This window comes from Zea mays, chromosome 2 (genome assembly GCF_902167145.1).
Source record: "Zea mays cultivar B73 chromosome 2, Zm-B73-REFERENCE-NAM-5.0, whole genome shotgun sequence".
Lineage (NCBI taxonomy): Eukaryota > Viridiplantae > Streptophyta > Magnoliopsida > Poales > Poaceae > Zea > Zea mays.
This window is the reverse complement of record NC_050097.1, coordinates 6,907,448-6,934,028: the sequence shown is the minus strand read 5'-3', so window position 1 is coordinate 6,934,028 and position 26,581 is coordinate 6,907,448. Positions and strand designations below refer to the sequence as shown.

The following is a 26,581-nucleotide window of genomic DNA, read 5'->3' as shown; positions in this document are numbered from 1 at the left end:
GAGTGCGTCATGCTTCGGCGCCACTTTCACAAGGCCGGGTCACCTGCGGAAGGAGGCAGGGCCCACAACAACGACAAGAAGGAGGAGCACAAGGCAGAGGAGTTCCCCGAGGTCCACGACTGCTTCATGATCTACGGTGGGCCAGTGGCGAACGCCTCGGCTCGGCACCGCAAGCAAGAGCGTCGGGAGGTCTGCTCGGTAAAGGTGGCGGCGCCAGTCTACCTAGACTGGTCCGACAAGCCCATCACCTTCGACCAAGGCGACCACCCCGACCGCATGCCGAGCCCGAGGAAATATCCGCTCGTTGTTGACCCCGTCATCGGCAACGTCAGGCTCACCAAGGTCCTCATGGACGGAGGCAGCAACCTCAACATCATCTACGCCGAGACCCTCAGGCTCCTGCGGATCGATCTGTCCTCGGTCAGGGCAGGCGCGGCGCCCTTTCACGGGATCATCCCCAGAAAACGCGTCCAACCCCTCGGACAACTCGATCTGCCCGTCTGCTTCGGGACTCCCTCCAACTTCCGAAGGGAAATCCTCACGTTCGAGGTGGTTGGGTTCCGAGGAACCTACCACGCAGTGCTGGGGAGGTCATGCTACGCCAAGTTCATGGTCGTCCCCAACTACACCTACCTCAAGCTCAAGATGTCGGGCCCCAACGGGGTCATCATCGTCGGCCCCACGTACCGACACGCGTACGAATGCGACGTGGAGTGCGTGGAGTACACCGAGGCCCTCGCCGAATCCGAGGCCCTCATCGCTGACCTGGAGAGCCTCTCCAAGGAGGCGCCAGACGTGAAGCGCCATGCCGGCAACTTCGAGCCAGCAGAGACGGTTAAGTCCGTCCCTCTCGACCCCAGCAACGACGCCTCCAAGCAGATCCGGATCGGCTCCGAGCTCGACCCCAAATAGGAAGCCATGCTCGTCGACTTTCTCCGCGCAAACGCCGAAGTCTTTGCGTGGAGTCCCTCGGACATGCCTGGCATACCGAGGGATGTCGCCGAGCACTCGCTGGATATCCGAGCTGGAGCCCGACCCGTGAAGCAGCCTCTGCGCCGATTCGACGAAGAAAAGCGCAGAGCCATAGGCGAGGAGATCCACAAGCTGATGGTTGCACGGTTCATCAAAGAGGTATTCCATCCCGAATGGCTTACCAACCCTGTGCTTGTGAGAAAGAAAGGATGGAAATGGCGGATGTGTGTAGACTACACTGGTCCGAAGGTTCCCTACCCTCTGCCTCGCATCGATCAAATCGTGGATTCCACTGCTGGGTGTGAAACCCTGTCTTTCCTCGATGCCTACTCCGGGTATCACCAAATCAGGATGAAAGAGTTCGACCAGCTCGCGACTTCTTTCATCACACCTTTTGGCATGTACTGCTACGTTACTATGCCATTTGGTTTGAGGAATGCGGGTGCGACGTATCAAAGGTGCATGAACCACGTGTTCGGCGAACACATTGGTCGAACGGTCGAGGCTTACGTCGATGACATCATAGTCAAGACGAGGAAAGCCTCCGACCTCCTCCCCGACCTTGAAACGACATTCCGGTGTCTCAAGGCGAAGGGCGTGAAACTCAATCCCGAGAAGTGTGTCTTCGGAGTCCCTCGAGGCATGCTCTTGGGGTTCATCGTCTCCGAGCGGGGCATCGAGGCCAACCCGGAGAAAATCGCGGCCATCACCGACATGGGGCCCATCAAGGACTTGAAAGGCATACAGAGGGTCATGGGATGGCTTGCGGCTCTGAGCCGTTTCATCTCGTGCCTCGGCGAAAGAGGCCTGCATTTGTACCGCCTCTTAAGAAAGGCCGAGTGCTTCGCTTGGACCCCCGAGGCCGAGGAAGCCCTCGGGAACCTGAAGGCGCTCCTCACGAACGCGCCCATCTTGGTGCCCCCCGCTGCTGGAGAAGCCCTGTTGATCTACGTCGCCGCTACCACCCAGGTGGTCAGCGCTGCGATCGTGGTTGAGAGACGAGAAGAAGGGCATGCATTGCCCGTCCAGAGGCCGGTCTACTTCATCAGTGAGGTACTGTCCGAGACCAAGATCCGCTACCCACAAATTCAGAAGCTGTTGTACGCAGTGATTCTGACACGGCGGAAGTTGCGACACTAATTCGAGTCTCATCCGATGACTGTGGTGTCATCCTTCCCCCTGGGGGAGATCATCCAGTGCCGAGAGGCCTCGGGTAGGATTGCAAAGTGGGCGGTGGAAATCATGGGCGAGACAATCTCGTTCGCCCCTCGGAAGGCCATCAAATCCCAAGTCTTGGCGGACTTTGTGGCTGAATGGGTCGACACCCAGCTTCCGGCAGCTCCGATCCAACCGGAACTCTGGACCATGTTTTTCGACGGGTCGCTGATGAAAACAGGGGCGGGCGCGGGCTTGCTATTCATCTCGCCCCTCGGGAAGCACCTCCGCTACTTGCTGCTCCTCCATTTCTCGGCGTCCAACAACGTGGCTGAGTACGAGGCTCTGGTCAACGGGTTGCGCATCGCCATCGAGCTAGGGGTCCGATGCCTCGACGCTCGCGGTGACTCGCAGCTTGTCATCGACCAAGTCATGAAGAACTCCCACTACCGCGACCCGAAGATGGAAGCCTACTGCGATGAGGTTTGGCGCCTGGAGGACAAGTTCTACGGGCTCGAGCTCAACCACATCGCCCGACGATACAACGAGACTGCGGACGAGCTGGCTAAGATAGCCTCAGGGCGAACAACGGTTCCCCCGGACGTCTTCTCCCGAGACCTACATCAACCCTCAGTCAAGACCGACGACACGCCCGAGCCCGAGAAGGCCTCGGCCCTGCCCGAGGCACCCTCGGCCCCCGAGGGTGAGGCACTGCGCGTCGAGGAAGAGCGGAATGGGGTCCCGCCTAATCGAGACTGGCAGACCCCGTACCTGCAATATCTCCACCGAGGAGAGCTGCCCCTCGACCGAGCCGAAGCTCGGCGACTGGCGCGGCGCGCCAAGTCGTTCGTCTTGCTGGGGGACGGAAAGGAGCTCTACCACCGCAGCCCCTCAGGCATCCTCCAGCGATGCATATCCATCGCCGAAGGTCAGGAGTTATTACAAGAAATACACTCGGGGGCTTGCGGTCACCACGCAGTGCCTCGAACCCTTGTTGGAAACGCTTTTCGACAAGGTTTCTACTGGCCGACCGCGGTGGCCGACGCCACTAGAATTGTCCGCACCTGCCGAGGGTGTCAATTATACGCAAGGCATACCCACCTGCCCGCTCAGGCTCTACAGATAATACCCATCACCTGGTCGTTTGTTGTGTGGGGTCTGGACCTCGTCGGCCCCTTGCAGAAGGCACCCGGGGGCTACACGCACCTGCTGGTCGCCATCGACAAATTCTCCAAGTGGATCGAGGTCCGACCCCTAAATAGCATCAGGTCCGAACAGGCGGTGGCATTCTTCACCAACATCATCCATCGCTTTGGGGTCCCGAACTCCATCATCACCGACAACGACACCCAGTTCACCGGCAGAAAGTTCCTGGACTTCTGCGAGGATCACAACATTCGGGTGGACTGGGCCGCCGTAGCTCACCCCATGACGAATGGGCAGGTAGAACATGCCAACGACATGATTCTGCAAGGACTCAAGCCGAGGATCTACAACGACCTCAACAAGTTTGGCAGGCGATGGATGAAGGAACTCCCCTCGGTGGTCTGGAGTCTGAGGACAACGCCGAGCCGAGCCACGGGCTTCACACCGTTCTTTCTAGTCTATGAGGTCGAGGCCATCTTGCCCACAGACTTAGAATACGGTTCCCCAAGGGCGAGGGCGTACGACGACCAAAGCAATCAGACCAACCAAGAAGACTCTCTGGACCAGCTGGAAGAGGCTCGAGACACGGCCTTACTACACTCGGCGCGGTATCAGCAGTCCCTGCGACGCTACCACGCCCGAGGGGTTCGATCCCGAGACCTCCAGGTGGGCGACTTGGTGCTTCGGCTGCGACAAGACAGCCGAGGGCGGCACAAGATCATGCCTCCCTGGAAGGGCCATTCGTCATCGCCAAGGTCCTGAAGCCCGGGACATACAAGCTGGCCAACAGTCAAGGCGAGGTCTACAGCAACGCTTGGAACATCCAACAGCTACGTCGCTTCTACCCTTAAGATGCTTTCAAGTTGTTCGTACACCTCGTTCACATACAAAGTCTAACCATCAAGGAAGGGTCAGCCTTGCCTCGGCAAAGCCCGACCCTCCCTCGGGGGCTAGAAGGGGGGAACCCCCTCTGCGTCAAAATTTTCCTCGAAAAAAGTCTTCCATCAAAAAGACTTTCGCGTCTCCCGGCTATATCAGTAACATGACCCCAGGAAACGAATAAGGGTGCATGTAAGTGGCAAGGCCGACCGAGCCGAGGGATTCCTACGCTTCTGGGATACGGATACCTCACTCGTCGCCTACCACGAAAAATAACTCTTACTTGGGTAAGCAATCCTGCTACTGACGAACGAGTCCGGATATGCAAAACAGGAGGAAAAGAGACACAACCTTATATTACGATGATAAAGTGTTCAGGCCTCGGCGGCCGCAAAAGACACACATGCATTCAAAATAATCTGCTCCCGCAGAATCAGGCGTCGCCCGGAGAAGGAGCCGCGCCCTCGGCTTCGTCTCCACCCTCGGGGAGATCCGCCCCGGCCTCGGACGACGGCGCAAGCGGGAGGATCTCTGCCTTGAAGGTGGTCGCCAGCACCGCGCTTGGGCCCGCGGCGGCCGCGTCAAGCCTCTGGACTTCGGCTAGGGCAGCTTCATCTTCGTCAGGAAGGCAATACCCCTCGCTGACCCGCTCCAGATCCACGTCATTGTGGGAAGCGAGCACGGCGAAGGCCCGCTTGACGCCGTGATGCAGCGCCTCGCGGAGTCTGCCACGCGCATGGTCACCCAAGGCCTGCAGGCGACTTTGAGGGGAGCTTCCCGAGTGGACGTCGTCGAAGCCAAAGACCCGGCAGAAGGCCGAGATGGCCTCGGACATGGCCGCGTGGTCGGCCTCCCTCTGCTCGGCCGCCTGAGCAAGCGCCATGGCGGACTTATCGAGGGCAGACTCGAGCTCTGCGAACAGCCAAAGCGGAAGACTTCAAACACGAGTTGAGGAACGAAGCCGAATCAAAATCTTAAAATAGCCAAGACATACCTTCAGCTCTGGCGCGTTGCTCCGAGGACGCGGCTTGGGCCACGGCTAGGTCTGCCGCAAAGGCCCCGACCCGAGCAGACGCCTCGGCTAACTGGACTCCAAGAGCCTCAGCCCGGCTTTCAGCCTCGGCGACCCGCCCCAAGATTGGTCCCGCTCACCGATGACCTGACCAAGCTCCAACTGCTGCCGCTGTGCCTTTGTGCGTGCCGCTGCTGCCTCTGCTCCCAGATCAACACAGAGCAACCGAAGGTCCGCCACCTCGGTGCTCCGTTGGGAGAGGCGCTCGGTAGCTCTGGCAAGCGTGGTCCTCAGGGACCGCAGCGAACCCAAGACATCGGCCTCACGGCAGATGAACAACGACTTGGCGGCGCTCAGATCCGTTAGATCCTGAGGGAAGGAAGCGGGGCGTCACGAAGAACGCCTTAATCACGTGAAAGGCATGCTTGAAATCATTACCTGGAGGATCTTGGGAACGTCCCTGCAAAGGACCTCCAAGGTCGACCGAAGCGACCCCACCGTTGCCTCGGCACACTCGCGAAGCCCGTCCCAAGACTGCTCCTCTCGCTCATCGTCAAGAACGAAGAGGGGATCCGAGGCCCCACGGGTCCGGAACCGGAGCAACTGACGCCGCCCGTCGGGACCGCGTCGCGCGGGGACAAGGTTGCCGCTCCCCGGGACGGGTCGCGGTTCTGCGCCCCTCTCCTCCGAGGCGCCAAGTAGCGACGCCTCGGCCATCGCAGCATCGGCGGCGGCGGGTGACTCCACGGCCAGAACGGCAACAACCTCGACAGCAGCCGGTGCCAGCGCCGGCGACATGTCTGGTGGGCCCGAGGCCACAGCTGCGCCAGTAGCCTCCCCCAGCGCGACGGCCGCCTCGACAGAGGAGTAAGCCTCGGGAGCTCGCCCCACGGCAACTGGTGCCGCCTGAGCCCCCCGCTGTGGGGCGTCTTGCGAGGGGGTCAGCTAGCCGGCGAGGCCCGGCGCGACACTAGCTGTAGAAGCCGACGCCATCTTGAGGACCTTCTGGGGAGCCAGACCGATCGAACCGTGCCTCCGCTTGCTAAGGAGAAAGGGAAAATCAGGATCAGGACATACGAAGGAGGAGCCAGGACGAATATATCCTAAGATACTTACCCACTCCGGGCCATGATCAATCGTGTCTGTGGGGAGGTCTCTCGAACCTTGATCCCCGAAGGTACCACCGAGGTCTGCCCCGCTGCCGGCTTCGGTACCGTCCTCGCCTTGGGCGCCCGAGGCACCCGAGGGACGGACTGTCCAGGCGCAGCCACGACGACCCGAGAATCGCCCTCCTGCGCAGTCGGCACGGGCAACGATTCTCGGGGAACATGCAGCTCGGCCTGACTCCTCGGGGTCACCTCAACTACCTCGGCCGAGGGGTCAAGTACCCCCTCGGTCTGCCCCCGCTCTTCGGACTGGGACCCTGACGTCCCGGCCCCAGATACCGACGGCACTAGCCCGCTCGGGGGCTGGCTTGACGACCCCTGGCCCAGCCTCAGATCCGGGCTGAGGCCGAGGCGGGCAGCCATGTCGTCGCCTTCATCATCGTCTTCATCGTCGTCGTCGTCGTCAGGTGTCTCCGGCGACGGCTCCCTCGGGAGCCCATCCCTCTCCTTCCGACGACGGAGCCTTTCCAAGGCGTCCTGAGCCCGCGTCCGCTCGCGGGCCCGAGCCTTCTTCGCGTCCTTCTTCTCCTTCCTCTTCTCCGCGGCGACCCTCCGCGCAGCTCGGTCCACCGCGTCCTCCGGGACCGGTGGCAAGGAAGGCTTGTGAGCCCCTACCTCCTGGAAACAAATGAAAAGTATCGGCTGTGAGAATCAAGGGCAATCCGACACAAGAAGAAAGAAGGAGCGGACACTCACCAGGGACACACACCCGCGTTCGGGACGCATCAAGAGCTGGGAAAGGGCGCCAGCGTCTGGCTTCCCTATCGTGCCGGCTACCCGCCTGTGGAGGTCGTCGACGGGAAGGGGATCCGAGGACATCCGCAAACCCTCCAAGTCGACCCCCGGCATCATCTCCCAAAGCGACAGTCGCCGCTCCATCAAGGGGAGCACCCTCCGGCGATGAATGGCGGCAACCACTCTCGCGGCGGTGAGCCCTCCTTCTCGCAGCTCCTCCAGGGCCTTCAGAAGGGGCTGGAGATTCTTCTGTCTGTCGCGCGGGGTCCCGTAGCGCCAGTTATCGGTGGCGGCGGTCACCACTCGCTGAGAAAACGACGGGAGCCTCCTGTCGTCATTTCGGAGATAAAACCACCGGCGCTGCCACCCTTTGTTTGAAGACGTGAGGATGGTAGGGATGTACTGCAGCGCCCGTGCCTGCCTCAGCTGGAGGATGCAGCCACCGGCCCGCACCGCCATGCGAACCCTTCTTTCCCCCGTCGGCGAGGCAAAAAGCTCCGCGGAGAAGAGATGGGTCCACAGGTCCCAGTGAGGGACAATCCCCAAGTATCCTTCACAAACCGCCGCAAAGATGGCGGCTTGCGAGATGGAGTTGGGACTGAGGTTGTGCAGCTCCACCCCGTAGTCGTGCAGAATCGCCCGCATAAATCGGCTTGTCGGCACTCCGAATCCCCGCTCGTGAAAGGAGACGAAGCTCACCACATACCCCGGCGACGGGGATGGGGCGGCTCTGCTCGGAGGGGCCATCCACTCCGGCTGCGAGTCACCGGAGAGAGGGCGATGCAAACCCTCAACAACAAGGGCCTCCAGGTCATCCGTCGTGACGGTGGAGAAAGGCCACGGGTCGCGCGGCGAAACAATGGTCACCCGGTCGGCCATCACCAAGCAGAAGAGGTGGCGGCAGAAAGGACTGGGTGCGCGGTTTCCTTTCTCTAGCTATTCCCTCGGGTTGCAAAAACCTAAGTGGGAGGTGAGCAGCAGAGTAAAGAATCGCCACCGGTCCCTCTCTCGAATATATAAAGGCCCGGGCGAGACCCGTTCAACACTTCGCCCGAACCCACCGCGAGATTCAAAACTCAAAGCGAGACGCCCGTTCCTCGAACGGCTCGCGCACGCGCAACGGCCACCCCGCGAGCCACTTGTCCCGTCGCATTAACTCTGCGGCAGGACAGGCGGCACCGTTGGCAGGCGAAGCAGGCGACGCTTCACCTCCGCCCTGATGACCACGTCAAAAAAGGTGTGCCACGTCATTCGATTTCGTATCCTTTTCCACTTCCTCTTTCTCTCTCTTGCTATAGGGACCGGGAAAGGGGATACTCCGAAAGGGATCCTTCTCCGCGAAGGAAGTGGGCCCCGAGCCCCCCTACTGATCAGAGGTTCGAAGGCTGGCCCCTCGGAAGGGTTCAACAGCCGCCTCAGAGCACTCGGGTTCCACGCCCACTACTGGTCAGAGGTTCGAAGGCTGGCCCCTTGGAAGGGTTCAACGGCCGCCTCAGGCCACTCGGGCTCCGCGCCCACTACTGATCAGGGGTTCGTAGGCTGGCCCCCGAAGGGTTCGACAGCCGCCTCAGACGCAGAGCGAGGGATGACCCTGGGTACGTTCGATACATAACCAAGGCTCGGGCTACGCTCCCGAGGTACCCTAGGACATTTCCGAGACCGACGGGAACGATTTTGTAACGGAATCCCACCAGAGGGAGGCATTGAGCCCTCGGACCCCGTCAAAAGGGGACCGGGTCCGGCAAATCACCCGCAGGTACTTTTGGAGCGCGCCTCCGGGCCACTAGCCGGCCCCTAACGAATGGGGCACGGGCGTCCACTCGGATTACCCGTTAGCAACTCACTGGAGACACCATGTTCGGCGCCCTCCGAGGGCAACATGGCGCTTTCCCCCCTCCTTACGGAAAGGCGACGCAGGGGCGTATGTAAAAAGCCGAGTCTGTCCTCGACCGTCCTCTCGCTCTGTGCGGAGGCTCGGGGGCTGCTCTCGCAAACCCGGCTCCGGCCGAACCGTTAACAGCGTCAACATACCAACCCGAGAACTTGGGACTCGACCGTGCACCCGGGCTACGGCCAGTTCGCATGAGGGAACAACCAGACCGGCCGAAGCATCACGAAACGCACTAAGACCTCGAAGGAGTCAAACCACTCCTCCGAGGCCTCGGGGGCTACACCCGGCGGGTGCGCTCGCGCGCACCCACCGGAACGAAACGCAACCGAGAAAGGCCGGTCCTCTTGCAAAAAAGTGCGACAAAAGCCTCCAAGCGACTATCAACACTCCCTTCGAGGCTCAGGGGCTACTGTCGGGGACCATAATTAGGGGTACCCCCAAGACTCCTAATCTCAGCTGGTAACCCCCATCAGCACAATGCTGCAAAGGCCTGATGGGTGCGATTAAGTCAAGGCTCAGTCCACTCAAGGGACACGATCTCGCCTCGCCCGAGCCCAGCCTCGGGCAAGGGCAGCCGACCCCGGAGGATTCACGTCTCGCCCGAGGGCCCCCTCAAGCAACGGACACACCTTCGGCTCGCCCGAGGCCCAGTCTTCGCAGAGAAGCAACCTTGGCCAGATCGCCACGCCAACCGACCATATCGCAGGAGCATTTAATGCAAGGATGGCCTGACACCTTATCCTGACGCGCGCTCTTCAGTCGACAGAGCCGAAGTGACCGCAGTCACTTCGCCGCTCCACTGACCGACCTAACAAGAAAACAGCGCCGCCTGCGTCACTCCGACTCCTGTGCCACTCGACAGAGCGAGGCTGACAGCAGCCAAGTCCAGCCTTGGGCGCCATAGGAAGCTCCGCCTCGCCCGACCCCAGGGCTCGGCCCCAGCCTCGGCCTCGGAAGACGATGAACTCAGCCTCGCCCGACCCCAGGGCTCGGACTCAGCCTCGGCTCTGGAAGACGACGAACTCCGCCTCGCCCGAGCCCAGGGCTCGAACTCAGCCTTGGCCTCGGACGACGGTCTCCGCCTCGCCCGACCCAGGGCTCGGACTCGACCTCGACCCCGGAAGACAGACTCGACCTCGACCTCGGAGGAGCCTCCGCCTCGCCCGACCCAGGGCTCGGACCGACCACGTCGCAGGAGGGGCCATCATTACCCTACCCCTAGCTCGCTCAGGCTACGGGGACAAGACCGACGTCCCATCTGGCTCGCCCCGGTAAACAAATAATGATGGCGCCCCGCGTGCTCCATGACGACGGCGGCTCTCAACCCCTTACGGAAGCAAGGAGACGTCAGCAAGGACTCAACAGCCCTAACAGTTGTCCTTCCGCAAGGCTCCAGCGCTCCTCCGACGGCCACGACATCACATGAACAGGGTGCCAAAACCTCTCCGGCTGCCACGACGGCATGTACTTAGGGCTCTAGCTCCTCTCTGCTAGACACGTTAGCACGCTGCTACATCTCCAATTGTACACCTGGGTCCTCTCCTTACGCCTATAAAAGAAAGGTCCAGGGCTCTCGTACGGGAGGGTTGGCCGCGCGGGGGAACAGGACGACGCGCAAAGTCTCTCGCTCTCTCCCACGTGGACGCTTGTAACCCCCTACTGCAAGCGCACCCGACCTGGGCGCAGGATAACACGAAGGCCGCGGGTTTCCCCTTTTGCCTGTCTCCTTTCCTTTCCCCCCCCCCCTTCGTGCTCCGTCTCGCGCCGACCCATCTGGGCTGGGACACGCGGCGACAATTTACTCGTCGGTCCAGGGACCCCCCGGGGTCGAAACGCCGACACATATTACAAAGATGATGCTCTCAAATAATTTGAATTGTCTATTGTTTTTGCACGTTTTGTGGTAAAATGCAGTCTGGTTGTCAAGTGGTATGGAGTTTGTTGTTTTTGTTGCTTGTAGTTTTTGTTGCTTGTAGTTTTTGCTGTCAAGTGGAAAAAATTGCAGGATGTTCTTTTGTTTCCTTTTTGTTGTTTTTGCATCTTTTGTCAAGTGGAGTTGACACTTGATAATGGGCTTTTCATCTATGGTTGCCTGCACCCATCATCGAAGGGTCACAACAATGTCAGTCTCTAGGCGCGTGGCAGAGGAGATGGATGAGAAGTGGGTTACAACATTCAATTTGAGGATTGCAGTAGACACAAACGGTTCTCAAATAATCCTTTTTTATTTCTTTATCTTTCATTTACGAATATCATTAGTGGTAGTAGCCTTTTGGTAGATTGATATGGAGTTTATGTTTCTTTTCTTTTTAGGTGTTCTGATCTAATCATGTTCTGTTGAACACTATTGCTTCCTATCAGAATACAAACAGATGGTATGCTTCTAAGAGAAGCAATGGTAGACCCACTTTTAGAAAAGTACAAGGTGATTGTTCTTGATGAGACTCATGAGAGGACTTACAATTGTTCTGACACAGAAAGCAGATTGAGAGGTAATGATCTTTGTTCAAATGCACTATTTTTTGGATGAACCATAGTTAGTGCTGATAAGAATTCAGACAAAATGAAGCTTCTTATGGCCCTTAGGTACTTGCAGCTCAATGCTCATGCCGCATGCTCCTTTGCACGCTTTTCGTCATATACCACCCCGCACTGCCCCTTGGCGCAAACCGAGGAGAGATCGGGCGAACATGACATGATTTGTACTCAAGTCTCCTGATCTTTAGTTCTGTGTTTCTAGGGCCATATGGACACAAAAGGTAGCATGATCAGTTATGTTGGTGTGTAGATTAGAAGGATGGGATGACAAGCGTGGACTCTTATAAGTTTTGCTCCATTATCAACAAGGTGGAGAATGGAGAGCCTCCACCAGCTTGGTAAGTGCAATTTGCTTTTGGTGGGTCGTGGAAACGCCATTTTCATGATTTGGGTGGTGATCTCTCCGCTATGCTGGCAACCACCATGTTGGCGAATTTAACCATTGTTTTTAAGCGAGTTGCATCGTTTTAGTGAAGTCTTCCTCCAACAGGATGCGACTTACTATGTAATCTAATTTCTGTCAGTGAATTTCTTGAGTGCTCTATCATCTATCAACAAGTTACTGATATGGTCATACTATCACTGCATTTTCTATGAAACATGCAACTGAACTTTGCAAAATGATGTGTAATAACTAGGTAATTCATGGACTTAGTATTACTGCTGCTTCTCTCTTTTTGGAATACATTTCAGTAGGATAATACAAGGAGCATTGCAGTAATTTAACAAGGGTTACATCCATTTTAGGAAATTCGTTCTTGCAATTTTAACATATTAGATAACATACATGAAGTTCTTTCATGGCCAAATGTTCAATCCTGACTCGAAACAAAGCATTTAGTGCCATGTTGTATTTTTACTCACTTTTGATATTATACAGTACTTACTAACCACTGATGATGCTAACAGAAATGTGGTTAAAAACTAAGTGTGTGCTATCTATCTGCAGCAACTTAGAGGCCCATGGAGCAAATAGTTGATGAGAACGTTGTTGGACCTTAATACTTGTTTGGTACCATTAGTAAGGTCTCAATCGTTTCTGGGAATCACCCCTTTCTGATTTTGTTGTTGGGCTGCTCAAGAAATTTGGAAACAAATGAGGTCCCAATGATGAGAATGTTTTGTTGGACTGGGGGCGTCTTGGGCTTGCAAACTCATATCTTTTTATGTCTGCATCTAGATGTGCCAACATTTTTTTTCTTAAGTTAGCTTTGGTTGTTTTAATTTCAATGATTTGAAAATAAATTGGTTTTTTGACAGAGTTGTCCCCCTGAAGTTTTGGACATATTTCAACAATTATCTCATTTAAATAAGATCTATTTATATAATATATTGAAACCATAACAACGCACGGGCACAGAACTCGTATGTATATATATATGGCAAAATTAATGCATGTTTAAATGAATACCCTTGATTCAATGTGCCGCCCTCGTACCTAAGCAACAACATTATGTTGAGGACAAGGACCTTGAAGATACTTTTAATGATTTGTATCTTGATAATGAGCTTGTAATAATGGTTTATAATACCTTTTAAATGTTGTATGAATTTATGAACATCAGAGCTAGGTTGTACTCTTTTTCCTGTCTAGGGTTTTCACAAGTTGTGAGTCTTTACCTAGACATTTTTAATGAAGCAGTCGCTCCATAAATAGCTCAATTTAAACTATTTCCTAGCTACTTTTGATTTTGTGATGTTGTCTATGATAAGTTATGACTTGTGAATTAATTTTTTGGGATATGCTAGAAGTTAGAACTTGTAGTGTTTCTATATAGATTTTATGAATAAAATTTATATAAAATCATTATGTACATGTTATGAGATGTTAACCCTGAACAAATTTTATATAAATTTTGTATGTAACATGTTTTTATTTTAAAGTTTGAATGAATTCTAGGGTTGACGGTGTTATTTATACAAAGGTGAAGGTCGAGCAACTATGGGCACGCCATGTTTGTCGTGCGTAGCATACTAGCATGATACATCTAAAGGGGTGTTTGAGTTACGTGACTAAAGTTTAGTCCATCTCACACGGGATATTTGAATATCAATTACAAATATTAAATATATTCTAATTATAAAACTAATTACACATATGAATACGAAACACTAAGACAAATATGGACCAATCATGGACTAATTAGATTTAATAAGTTCATCTTATTTTTTTAGTCGTCGTATATGTAGTTAAATTTGTAAGTATACCATATTTAGTATTTCTAACTAAGACCTAAACATTCAATGTCATTGGGGCTAAAATTTAGTACATGAATCCAAACACCCCCTAAGAGCTGCTAGTGTCGTGTTTGAGCTTAATCCTTGACATGTGGGGCTGCTAGTGTCGAGCTTGAGATCGATTCTTGGCATGACACAATGACTGTTGTATGGCAACTCGAATATATGTGCATTATCGCTACAGAAATGCACATGCTTTTAGGAGCTAGAAGACAAAACAATTTGCAAAGAATTGAAATAGGGGTACAGAAAAGCATGATGTATAGATTGGAGGAAAACAGTAGCAGGTGAACCCTCGTCTCTGAATTCTTTCAGTAAGGATCAGATTATTGCTGCAACCCCACGACCCTCAGGATATTCTCCCTGCAATCTCTTTGTCCAACTGTTACTCTTGAGAATATGCTTTTTTAAAACAACTAAACATTCGTCATGAACACAGGGCCGACGACGCGCAGGTCATTATGGCGTTCGTGAAGACGACGGCGGCGGCAGCAGGTGACGGCGGGAGGGGTCTTTTGTAAATTGCGCTTGGACAATTATTGGATCCTAGATCGGCGGCCAATAATTCATTTGTGCACGGGTGTAGCCCTGTGCACAGGAATACACGATACATGTACAGCCAAAAAAAATGACTCGTCATCAGGATATCTCTTCCACACAACACACACATATTAGTACCAGCTAGCTAACGACTCATCTCTACAAAAAAACTGTTCCGAACCACCGTGATTAGCTCAGACGGGAGAAGTCTCGACCAACTAACTCTCCATGCATAGATGAAGTAAGGTTCAAGTAGTGCTACCTAGCTACTCGTACGTAGCAGGTGAGGTCATCATGGCGATCGTCATCTCCATCCCGGCGGCGGCGACTAATGAATCGATCGGCACCATCGTCAGCTGGAGGGCACCGGGTAGCACTTGCCCCTGCACATGCAGCGGTACACCATGGGGCACGGCAGCGGCTCGGCCGCGGAGCACTTGAAGCTGACCATGACGCGGCTGCACGGCGAGCACGCCCCGCACGCGTGCGAGCAGTCCGGGAGGCTCGACCCCGTCGCGCGCACCACCTCCTCCCGCAGAAGCACGCCGTCGTCGTCCTTGCTTCTCCTCCCCTGCAGCTGCAGCTAAACGTACGTGATGATCAGTGCTAGCGCATGCATGATATCTGCGTTGATGATTCAGATCCGTGGAGTCGTCTGGTCGACATGACAGTATATATATATACGGATATACCTGCTGTGCAGCTGACGGCGCAGCTACGACCATCTCCGCCGCCGCCGTTGATCCATGCGCCAGTCCGTTATTATTGGCCCCAGCAGCTGTTGAGACGAAGAAGAACTCGATGGATCGATAAACGCGTCCATCTCTGGAAGAAAAGTACGTACGTGGATCCGTTTCATCAAGCGGGTATATGTAGATGTGCACGCACTGCACTGCTTATTACCAGGATCAGCTGGTCTGACGCCACCACTCGCGGCGGCGAGCAGCAGCACCACCGTCAGAGCGAGAAGGACGCCGCCAGCGTGCCTCCCCATCACAGGCACAGCCCAGAGAGATCGTAGTACGACTACGACCTCGGCGTGTGCTTGGTCGTCGCAGCGTGACTCTGACTCTGAGAGAGGCGGCTATCGGGGCGTGAGGCTATATGGGAAGTTTGCTCCATTGATGAGAGGCGCAGCGGCTGTCACATGATCCTCGGCTACTCACATGGATTCAATGACCTGGCCCCTGCCGCTGCTGGAGCCTCGCACAGGCCGTCGTGCAGGCACGCAGCGCCAACCGGGGGCCATTCAAGGCCGGGCCCTGCTGGAAGACAGACAGCAGACGCGCGCCGCCAGTGAGGACGAATATTCACGGGGGCCAGGGCCGATCGCCGACGGAGGACACGGACACGGCAAAAGCAAGCGCCTGCCGGCTGCCGCCCCTGCCCTGCTGCTCACGGAGTCAGGGACGGAGAGTTCAGCCGTTCCCGCATGAGCAGAGAGCTCTGCCTACCTGTCGCGCGCTGCTCTGCTGCTCACTCACGCGCGACGGGAACTGAACTGTGCGCGAACTCTCTGAACTCGTCCGCGTGCTTCCCGCAAACGTACGCATGGTCCCGGCCTGATGCTGGGAAGTGAAGAATGGACAGATTGAAAGTGCCTTGCATTGCATTGATGCTCGGCTCCGTGCGATGGCACTGCTTTTCTGATTGCATTGCATTGCATTGTTGGATGTGACACCGACATCTATCCCCCATTAGCTTGGTGCCGATGGTGCTGAGATTCAGAATGTTCAGAGCACCTCAATGATTTTTTTGCTTGTATGCACTGTTTTTTTATATATCTCGTGCCGGTGGTACTCGATTCATATTGGTTGGGCTACATTTTGATAATAACAATATAATTCATATTTTTTTGAAAGATGCGGCAAGAGAATTGCCACGTCCAAGCTTTATTAAGAGGAAAAAGAGAATACACTTACAGACACTTAACTAGTCAAACAGCTCCAGAAAAAGTCACCCAAGAACTCAAGAATGAGAAAAAAAGATAAAGAACGCTACGCAGAGACACTAGCAACCAAAGTCAAAAGAATTAGCAATTCGTTGCTGCCCAAAAACATCCTTGATTAACCCTGCAATCACACACTCTGACTTCTCTAGGCTTTGGAAGGTTCTGCGGTTTCGCTCTTTCCAAATCTCCCACCAGAAAAGGATGATCAAACCATCAAACTCTCTCCTTGAGCATTTATCGACTTTGGCTCTGCACTTGTTCCACCAAGTGTATATTGACAAAGATTGTGCCATCCCTGGCAGCAACGCGAGGTCAAGCCAATGAGAAAGTTGCGCCCACACCGCCCTAGTGAAGATACAGTTTTGGAACAAGTGGGTTACAACTTCTGGTTCTTGTTTGCAAAGTCTGCAGATCGGATCATTACTCCAACCTCTTTTCTGGAGATTTTCAGCTGTTAAGATCTTATTATGCAGCAAAGTCCACGCGAAGAAACGACATTTTGGCTCTATTTTCGCCTTCCAAATTGGTAATAGATTTGTTGGAACTTGCTCTCTGCTGCAAGTGGGCCAACGGGGGTGAACAATGGCGACAACAGGGTTACGTGCACGGGGGCAATAGCTCTGTTGATCTAGCCTCTCACGGGCACTGTGCGGGGGTATTTATAGGTGTCTGAGTGCCCAGCGTCTTGTGTTAAGGACGCATGTGCCCTCAGACGCCTAGTTTATCCCCGGAATATTCCCATAAAGCAGGGTTACAAGCTGTAATTACAAGTTTGCCTTTACAAGTCAGGCCCGTAATACAGAGGCGGCCACGCGGGGCCCGTTACAATGGGCCGGATCACACGTGGGCCTTGGGGCTGAACGAGGCCGCGCCGTGTGAGGTCGTCGCCGCAGGCCTTCGTCAAAGCGCCGAGTCCTGCGAAGGGTGTCCCTGCCCGCTTTGCCTCCGGCGGACCAGCGGCTGCAGCGAAGGCCTCGAGCGAAGGGTGGCGTCTTTGCCTTCGCTCCAACATTTGCCCTCCGAGGGACCAGTTCGACAAAGTCACCTGGTGCCGAAGACGTCGCTAGATGGCGGAGACGCTGCCCTCGCTCGAAGTGGTTCCGCGGGGGTTTTTGATGTGACCGTTGATGGACGGCGTACTGTTGGATTGCGGGTTTCCCGAAGCGTCGCGGCCTGTCGGGTTGTGGGTTTCCCGAGGAGCCGCGCCCTGCCTATAAAAGGGGGCGGGGGCGGCGCTGTTTGAATTCTGCTTTCCGCGCTCCGTAAAACCCTAGCCGCCCGCCGTCTTGCTGCTCCTTTTCCTCCGCTGCTCCCTTTGCTCGCCGTCGTTCTGGCTCGAGTGAAGCAAACCGCCCGCCGCCGCCGACGGTACGTAGCCATGCCATCCTCTTCTTCTTCCGCCACCGCCACGCCGCCGGCCGCCGCCTCGTCTGAGGAGACGTTGAGTAACGCGATGGTGGAAGAGTTGCGCGCCGGCGACTCTGTTGAATTCGGTGTGTCACGGATGACGTCAGGCCGTATTGAAGATATGCAGCGGTTGGGCTACTTTGGCGGCGGAGTCGCTCGTGCTCCGGGGACGGAGGAAGTCCCCGAGCCGGAGGGCGAGTTGGTTGTTTTCGAGGCGTTCTTCGCCGCCGGACTCCGCCTGCCTGCGCACCGGTTTGTCAGCGAAGTCCTGCGCAGATTCAGTGTTCAAATACATCAGCTTACGCCGAACGCCATAGTGGCGCTGGCGAAGTATGTCTGGGCGACGACTTCGTACGGCGGGCAGCCGTCGGTTGAAGTTTTCGCGAAGAATTATTGCTTGCATTGGCAGAAAAGGGTGGTTGAGGGCGGAGTTGCGCAGTTCGGGTCGTGCACTTTCACGCCGAAGACCGGCAAGACCACGATGCCAGTAGTGGAGTTGGTCCCGTGCGCCCGCAATAAGTGGGGCAGTTGGAATGAGTTTTGGTTTTATGTTGCTGAGGCTACTGTCGAAGGCCATCAAGGGCTCCCCGTGTCCGAAATGTGTTCTCACTATTACTCTGCGTATCCGCCTTTCGAAGTGGCAGAAGAGGATACAGACGAAGGGGCCCTTCGGTACGCCGCCGGTCAGAGCAGCGGGCGTGATTTGGTTGAAGAGTTTGCGGCGTACGGGGTCTGGCCCTTGGCGCACGGCTGGGCGCTGGGCGAAGTATGCCCTCGCCAGATGCCCTTTCACGGAGGAAGGGAGGTGCGAAGTCCTGCCTTCGCACTGAGTTTGCGGAACCGTGACCCGGCCGCCTTCGTGCGTGATGCAGAAGACTTGGCGGTGCGACTCGTGGGGCGCTACGTGCCGAAGACGGAAGGCCAGCGCAGTTTTGATATCCGTGGGTCAAACGATCGCTTGAACAGGGTCTTTGAATTAAATCAACTGCCGTACGACGGCTACCCTGGTCAGGACGAAGCAGACCGCCGCGGGAAGAAACCGGCGGTGGAGGCCGGAGGCGACCCTGCGCTGGCGGCCGCCACCTCTTCGAAAAAGAGAAAATTAGGTACTGCGATGGGAGGGCTTGGGGTGTCTGATAGTTTCGCTAGAGAGTTAATGAGGACGTGTGCGGCCCCGGGGGAGAGGATGTCTTCGCCCGAGCTCCGGGAGTCTTCGGCTCGGATGCTGAGGGTTACCGGGGGTTGCTGGCCTAAAAACATTCCTATCCCCTGGGATGAAGAGGACTGTTTTACATCTCGTATGGCTCGTCGGTGGAAAGTTTTTCCTTATGGGCGAAATATCGGTCATGTTGTGTGGGCAGTGATGGACAAGGATCGCCAAGCGGCGGCGCGGAAACGCCAGGCGACCGTGAGGGTTCATGAAGCCCGGCCGAAAAGGCAGCGGGGAGCATCGAAGGCTGAGGCCTCCGGCGGAGGCAAGCCGCCATTGCCGGCGAAGGCGGGTGCCTCCGCGCCTGGCAAGGCGCCGGAGGCGACGGTGGGCGCCGGAGGCCCCAAGCTGTCGAAGGTGGTGCCGTCCGCCAGCGGAGTGGCGGAGGCTGCGAAGGCGGCCCGAACGCTACCGCCGCCCGGCAAACGCGTTGCCGACTTCGGCACTGAGATTGATGTGGAGGATTATCTTGGGGGTGAGTCTATATGTATACACATTTTTTTTTCTTTTTTTTTAATCTGTTGATGCGTTGCAGGGTTGGACGAGGGCCCGCTCGCTCTAGTTGTGCCTGGCGCGGCGGTCGCGACGGCTGCGCCAGCGCCGAAGGCGGGGGTAGAGACCCTTGGCGCTGGAGGCGAGGTGACTGCCCTCGCGTTGGTCAGAGACGAGGCGGACGCGGCGACCCGCCGGCTGAAAGGAGCAATGGAGGCGCTGAGTCAGGTCTGCCGAGTTTTTTTTTTTTTAACACGGGCCTTATGTGTGTTCTGCAGGTGGCTGACTTCACCAGCCGTACTGCGTCGGGGGCCCTTACGGCGACGTTGTCTGCCGAGGTCGAGAGACTTCGGACGCAACACGCGGACGCTGTCCGTGAGAAGTCGGCCTCCGACAGCAAGTGCCGCAAGCTGGCGGAGAAGGTGGCCGCCCTTGAGAAGGAGAAGGCAGACCTCCGGCGCCAGCTGATGGAGGAGAGAAGGGAGGCCAACGAAGCCATCGCCAAGGAGCAGTCTGCGCAGGCGGAGGCCAGGCTGGCGCGGGCGGAGGGCAATGTCGCCAGGGAGCTCGCCGGGGAGCTGCAGCGGCGGCTTGCTGCCTTCGAGAGCCGCGCGGAGGGGGCCGAGGCCGCGGCGCGAGCGGAGGCCGAACGGACGCGCACGCAGCTCATGACTTCATATCGCGAGCTGGGTGTGCGGACGAGCGACTTCGAGGTGCCGGAGCGAGAGGCCGGACTTCGCTGTCTGGAGTGGGTGCAGGAGGAACTGTAGGAGCTCCCCACTGTCTTGGCGGGGTTGATGTCGTTCACCTCCCTGGTCACCTGCGAGGCAGCGATGAACGCGCTCTCTCGCGAAGGCTGCCGGCACTTTGAGGCCCTCGACCAGGTGGGTGAAGATTTTGGGCGAGATATCTTTGAGGTCGAAGACCCCGTGGTGAGGGAGTCCGCCGGGGCCCTCTATGACCGGATGTGGGGTTCATACGGTCGAGAGGTGGTCCGGGCGCGGGCCGAGGCTGCAAGGGCTCAGGTAACGTTGTCGTTTACTCGGTGCTTGCTGGATGCGGTTTGTGCGTGTGTTTGCTGAATTTTTGTACGTTTTGTCTTAGGCGGAGCGCGGCGAGCGGGTGGACGATTTTGGGGCGCTGAACAGCGCGCCGCCTGAGCCGGAGACCACCCCTGCGGAGGCCGCCACTGGAGTCGCCCCGGTGACCGCGGAAGATGCACCAGGCGCCCTTGTACCTGCTGCGGCCGGCGAAGGCCTACTCCCAAGGGTGGCCGAAGGCGCGTCTGATGCCCCCGCAGCTGCTGTGCCGGGCGCTGAAGATCCAGCGGAGACAACGGCGGCGGCGGCGGCGGAGGCTCCCGCAGCGGCAGGGCCTTCGCAGGTGGCGTAGGTGGTGTTTAGGGTTGAGGGATTTTTGGATGATGTACTGAATTTTGGTTGCTGCGCAGGTTCAAGATTTTGGGCCTGCGCACGCAACCGCTACTACTGGTTTTTTGGCGGCTTCGACCGCGGAAGGTGGAAATGAATGTGGTGGGTCTGTTTCTGAGTTTTTTGATTTTACTGACTCTGGGAGCTCGGCTGAATGGACCGAGGAGTCGTCGGAGGAGGACTTGGACTATTTTGCGGCCCTGGACGAGGCTGCGGCGGAGGCTGCGCTACATGCTGCGGACGCGCCAGGCGTGCCCGGTCCTAGCACCGGGCACCGACGACGAAGGGCGGTTGCGAAGCGTAGGATTAGTGCGGAGGAAGGGGCTCGGCTTCGCGTTAGTAGGGTTGGTCGGCAGGAGCTGCTGTCTTTGCCGGCCGTCTCGGGTGTGGGGGAAGGGGAGCTGCGAAGCCTTTTTGCTGGTGAGGAGCTTAGGATAATGTTATTTAATTATAGAGAGATGGGGATTATTCCTAAGGTTGAGCCGATGTAGGGCGTGGTGCCCTCGCTTGTGTATGTGCAAGGGTTTGTAAAATGGAGTAGTGTGCCCTCGCGTGCTTGTGCCTGCGAGGGCGCTGTGTACTTTGACTGGTGTGATTGATTGTGCTGTGCCAGTGTGATTATAATTGATCTTGCTGTCGCTTCTGCTTTTGCCATACCGGCTGCACCCTTGGGCGACTTCTGCGCGGTTAGTCTTCGCGATAGACTTCGATTCTTGCGCACTTGTTGTGCTAAGTCCGGCTGCACCCTTAGGCGACTTCTGCGCGGATAGTCTTCGCGATAGACTTTGATTTTTGCGCACTTGTTGTGCTAAGTCCGGCTGCACCCTTAGGCGACTTCTGCGCGGATAGTCTTCGCGATAGACTTTGATTTTTGCGCACTTGTTGTGCTAAGTCCGGCTGCACCCTTAGGCGACTTCTGCGCGGATAGTCTTCGCGATAGACTTTGATTTTTGCGCACTTGTTGTGCTAAGTCCGGCTGCACCCTTAGGCGACTTCTGCGCGGATAGTCTTCGCGATAGACTTTGATTTTTGCGCACTTGTTGTGCTAAGTCCGGCTGCACCCTTAGGCGACTTCTGCGCGGATAGTCTTCGCGATAGACTTTGATTTTTGCGCACTTGTTGTGCTAAGTCCGGCTGCACCCTTAGGCGACTTCTGCGCGGATAGTCTTCGCGATAGACTTTGATTTTTGCGCACTTGTTGTGCTAAGTCCGGCTGCACCCTTAGGCGACTTCTGCGCGGATTGGTCGCACGCGAGGGTGGCTAGCGCTTAGCCTCGCGGTGACTTCGAATTGGTCGAATGCCGAAGACCGTTGTCGCGGTCTTTTTTCGACACATGCTTTTGCGGGGGATTTTTCTCACATATATTACATGGCTCCGCCTCGTTAAAAACCTCACCCCCCGGGAGGAAAAGAGTGCGGGCCGGTACAAGATTGTTTGCGGTGAATTACAAGGGCGAACTCAGCCCTAGGAATTAAACAAAAAATTTACGAAGGTTGTCAATGTTCCAGGAGTGCTCCAGGTCCTCGCCATCTGGCGTTGCGAGCCTGTAAGCGCTGGGGGAAGCTTTTGTCTTGACTATGAAGGGGCCCTCCCACTTGGGCTCCAGCTTGCCCTTGGACTCCGTCCGAGCTGTTCGGATGAGTACGAGGTCCCCCGCGCTGAACTCCTTTGGGATGACTGCGCGGTCGCGCCATGCTTTGGTCTGGGCTTGGTATTTGTTTAAGGCCTGCAGGGCGGAGACCCGGTCTCCGTCAATGAGATCTTTGGAGGTTGGCTCATCCACGTCAGGGGTGGCTGACGGAGCTGTGCGCGGAGACCCGTGTTTTATTTCTTGCGGGGTCATTGCCTCTGATCCGTATAGAAGGCGGAAAGGAGTGAACCCGGTCGCCCTGCACTCGGTTGTGTTCAGCGCCCAGACTGCCTCCGGTAGCAAGTCGGTCCATCTGCCCTTTTTCTCGTCGAGGAGCATCTTCTTGATGGCTGTGAAGATTTTCCCATTGGCACGCTCCACGACTCCGTTGGACTGCGGATGATAGACTGAAGCGAAGGCAAGCTTGGTGCCAATGGAAAAACAGAAATCCTTGAAATCTTGATTGTCAAACTGCTTGCCGTTGTCAACTGTTAGCTCGGACGGTACTCCGAAGCGGCAAACAATGTTCTGCCAAAAGAATTTTTGGGCAGTCTTTGATGTGATTGTGGACACAGCCCTCGCTTCAATCCACTTGGTGAAGTATTCGACGGCTACGAAGGCGAACTTGAGGTTCCCCTGAGCGGTGGGCAAGGGCCCGACGATGTCCAGGCCCCAGCGCTGAAGAGGCCATGTATGGGCGACCAGCTTTGTGTATTGCGAGGGGTTGCCTGACCGAGGAGAGAACTTCTGGCAGGCTTCGCAGGACCTTGCGACTCGATTTGCGGCGCAGATCATTGCAGGCCAGTAAAACCCTTGTCGGATCACCTTAGCAGCCAGGGCCCTTGGCCCCGCGTGCGAGCCGCAAGTTCCACTGTGGACCTCGCGCAAGATTTGGATGCCTTCGGTTTCGGTGACGCATTTAAGCATTGGCTGACTGACCCCCTTCTTGTATAATTGGCCCTCGATTAGCGCGAAGTCCCGGCTCCGATGCTCGAGGCGCTTCGCCTCACTGACGTCGGTTGGGTGATAGTATCCCTGTAGAAACAGGGTTATTGGGGCCCGCCAGTCTTCGGTCATGATTAGGTGGACTATACGGTGGCCCTCGCTATCATTTGTTATTTGGAGCCCTTCGGGGCTCCGGACGGCTGGCGTGCCGATGGTGTGAAAGAATACGTCGGAGGGCAGGGGCTCGCCCCTGGCGGCGGCCTTGGCTAATGCATCGGCCTCCTCATTCTTGGCCCTGTCCACATGCTGTAGGGTGAATCCCTTGAACTGCCTCTCGAGACTTCGGATAGCCGCGAGGTATTGCATGAGCGCGGGGTCTTTTGCTGCATAGTCTTTTTCGACCTGACCGGCGACTATCTTGGAGTCTGTTTTGATGATACAGGTGGTGACTCCGAGGGCCCTTAGCTTGCGGAGGCCGAGGATGACTGCTTCATACTCTGCTATGTTGTTTGTACATTTGTCGGATTCCAGAGCGAAGCTGAGGCGTGCTGCATATCTGTGTTTGACTCCGGCTGGTGAGGTGATGACTGAAGCGACGCCTGCCCCCGCATGACACCATGCACCGTCGCAATGGATAGTCCAGACCTTTTCTGTGGATGGGTCCGGCTGTGTTACTGGCCCAGTCCAGTCGACGACGAAGTCTGCCAGGACTTGCGATTTGATGGCTGTCCTGGGCTCGAAGCTGATGTGGTAGCCGGAGAGCTCGGCTGCCCACTTGGCGATTCTCACTGATGCCTCCGGGTTCCTGAATAGTTCGCCGAGTCCCCTGTCCGAGGTGACTCGGACCTTGAATGCTTCAAAATAATGGCGCAGCTTGCGCGAGGACATAACAACTGCGTAAGCAATCTTCTCCAGCTCTGTCATGTTGCATTTGGATGGTGTCAGGACTTCGGAGACATAATAAACAGGGCACTGTCTGACTGCGCCTTCGACTGTCTGCTCCTGCACTAGTGCCGCGCTGACCGCGTGCGGCGAAGCCGCGACATAGAGCAATAAGGGGAGCGAGGAGTCTGGGCTTGTGAGGATGGCCAGCTCCGCCAGGTACTGTTTTAATGAGGCGAAGGCCGCTGCTTGCTCCGGTCCCCAAGCGAAGTCCTTCGCGCCGCGGAGGGTTTTGAGGAAGGGGAGACTTCGCTCGGCGGACCTGGAGATGAATCTATTGAGGGCGGCCATCCTGCCTGTCAGGCGCTGGACGTCCCTGGCGGACTGCGGAGGCGACATATCGACGATGGCCTGGATCTTGGTTGGGTTGGCCTCGATGCCTCGGCGGGACACCAGGTAGCCCAATATCTTGCCCTGGCGGACACCGAAAACGCACTTTTCCGGGTTTAGGCGGAGTCGTGCATCTCGCATGCTCGCGAATGTTTCCGCCAGGTCGGCGAGGTGGTCCTCCTTATTTTTGCTGGCGACGACGATGTCGTCCACATATGTGAATACATTTCTGCCGACCTGCCCTTCGAGCACCGTTTTGGTGAGTCTGGAGAAGGTGGACCCGGCATTCTTGAGACCCTCCGGCATTCTGACAAAGCAATAAGTGCCGAAGGGTGTTATAAAGCTGGTGCTGGCCTTGTCTTCCTCCTTCATGTATATCTGGTGATAGCCGGAGAAGCAGTCGAGGAGGGACATGACCTCGCATCCGGCCGCGCTATCGACTATTTTGTCGATCCGTGGCAACGGGAAATTGTCCTTTGGGCAGGACTTATTGAGACTGGTGAAGTCTATGCACATGCGCCATTTTCCGCTTTTCTTCTGCACCATCACGACATTGGAGAGCCACGTGGGGTAAGCCACCGGCTCGATGAATTTAGCCTCCAGGAGGCGATGCACCTCCGCCTTGGCGGCTTCTGTCTTTTCATCTGACATCTTGCGAAGCTTCTGCTTTTTGGGTCGCACCGAAGGGTCAATCCCCAGGCTGTGTTCGATTATGGCTCGGCTGACTCCGACCAGATCGAGGGCAGACCAGGCGAAGACATCTTTATTCTTGGCCAGGCAGCAGAGAAGTTTCTCTTCTTCAAGTGACGTGAGGTCTTCGCTGATAGTTACAGTCTGCTTGGGCGTGGCCTGATCGAGGGGGACAGTCTTGGTCCCGTCTTGGCACTGCAACTGTGCCTTGTCGTGCTGCTTGTCGGTTGGGCTAGCCGGCGCAGGGACTTCGCGCTGGGTCGTGAGACAGTGTACATTTCTCTGACCGGGCACGAAGTCCCGCTCTATGTTGCGCGCCGTCTGCTGGTTGCCGTAGATTGTGATGGCGCCCAGCGGGCCTGGTATCTTCATACATAGGTACAACCCGTGGATGGCGGCTTCGAATTTGTTGATGGAGCCTCGGCCCATGATGGCGTTGTATGGATATACCATGTCGACAATGTCGAAGGTTATTTGCTCACTTCGGGCATTGGGTGCTACACCGAAGGAGAGGGGCAACTCTATCTTGCCAACTGGAAAGGTGCCCTTGCCGCCGAAACCATACAACGGGTTGTCCGAAGGCTTCAGCAAGCTGTGGCTTATACCCATGCGGTCGAAGGCGTGGAGGAAGATGATGTCCGCCTGACTGCCGTTGTCGACAAGGACTTTGTGTAAGTCCCAACCTGCCACGCTGCAGTTGATGACCATTGCGTCGATGTGGGGGGCGCTGCGCAGGTCGACGTCTCGCGCGTCGAAGGTTAGCGGTATGTGGGACCACTTCGTCTGCACGACTGGGCCAGTGACGGCGACATGGTTGATGCTGCGGTAGTGGTCCCGCTTCTGCCGCTTGGTGTCGAAGTCGGTGCTTGACCCCCCTGTTATCATGTGAATGACTCCGCGATAAGGTTGATCGGCGAAGTCTTCTTGCTTTGGGGGATGGGGAATGTTTTGGTGTTGCTGGTGTGGTGGTGGGGGTGGAGGAGGTACGATTTGTACTTCCTGATGATGTTGGTAAGCGTGGTGCGGTGGATGCGGAGCGGGGGCGTGGACGTATGGTGGAGGGGGTGGCTGGTAGTTATGCGCGACAATTCTGGGATTGTCGGCCGGCTGCGCCCTCGCCATTCTATCTCTGGTGGCCTTCGTCTCGGGGCAGTCTTTGGTCTGGTGGGCGCAGTCTTCGCCGTGGAAAAGGCAATAGAACCGGCGCGGCGGCTGCTGCGCCCGCCCTCGACCCCTGCCGCGCGTTCCATTTCCGCGGCCTTGGGGGGGATATTCCTGGCG

General features: G+C 56.4%; 1 protein-coding gene across 3 annotated transcripts; it reads right to left on the bottom strand.

Moving 5' to 3' along the window:
• Positions 1–14,260: 14,260 nt before the first annotated feature.
• Positions 14,261–16,077, bottom strand: LOC103645875 (Protein EPIDERMAL PATTERNING FACTOR 2). Of its 3 annotated transcripts, none has more exons than XM_008670582.2 (3): positions 15,176–16,077; positions 14,965–15,050; positions 14,261–14,855 (listed from the first exon to the last, which is right to left on the bottom strand). In XM_008670582.2, the coding sequence occupies exons 1-3, from the start codon at positions 15,264–15,266 to the stop codon at positions 14,625–14,627; spliced, it is 408 nt and encodes a 135-aa protein (XP_008668804.1). In that variant the 5' UTR covers positions 15,267–16,077; the 3' UTR covers positions 14,261–14,624. The 3 variants fall into 3 exon arrangements, with proteins under 3 accessions (XP_008668804.1, XP_008668805.1, XP_020404841.1); XM_008670583.2 differs by having other exon boundaries at positions 14,261–14,849; XM_020549252.1 differs by having other exon boundaries at positions 14,261–15,050.
• Between the last annotated feature and the right edge of the window lie 10,504 nt (positions 16,078–26,581).

What these genes read in the sequence shown, in the direction of transcription:
- LOC103645875 (XM_020549252.1), bottom strand. Translation starts at nt 15,266, where the DNA reads ATGGGGAGGCACGCTGGCGGCGTCCTTCTCGCTCTGACGGTGGTGCTG. An exon ending in CGTCAGACCAGCTGATCCTG is followed by an intron (nt 15,051 to 15,175) that starts GTAATAAGCAGT and finishes TCGTCTCAACAG; the next exon opens with CTGCTGGGGCCAATAATAAC.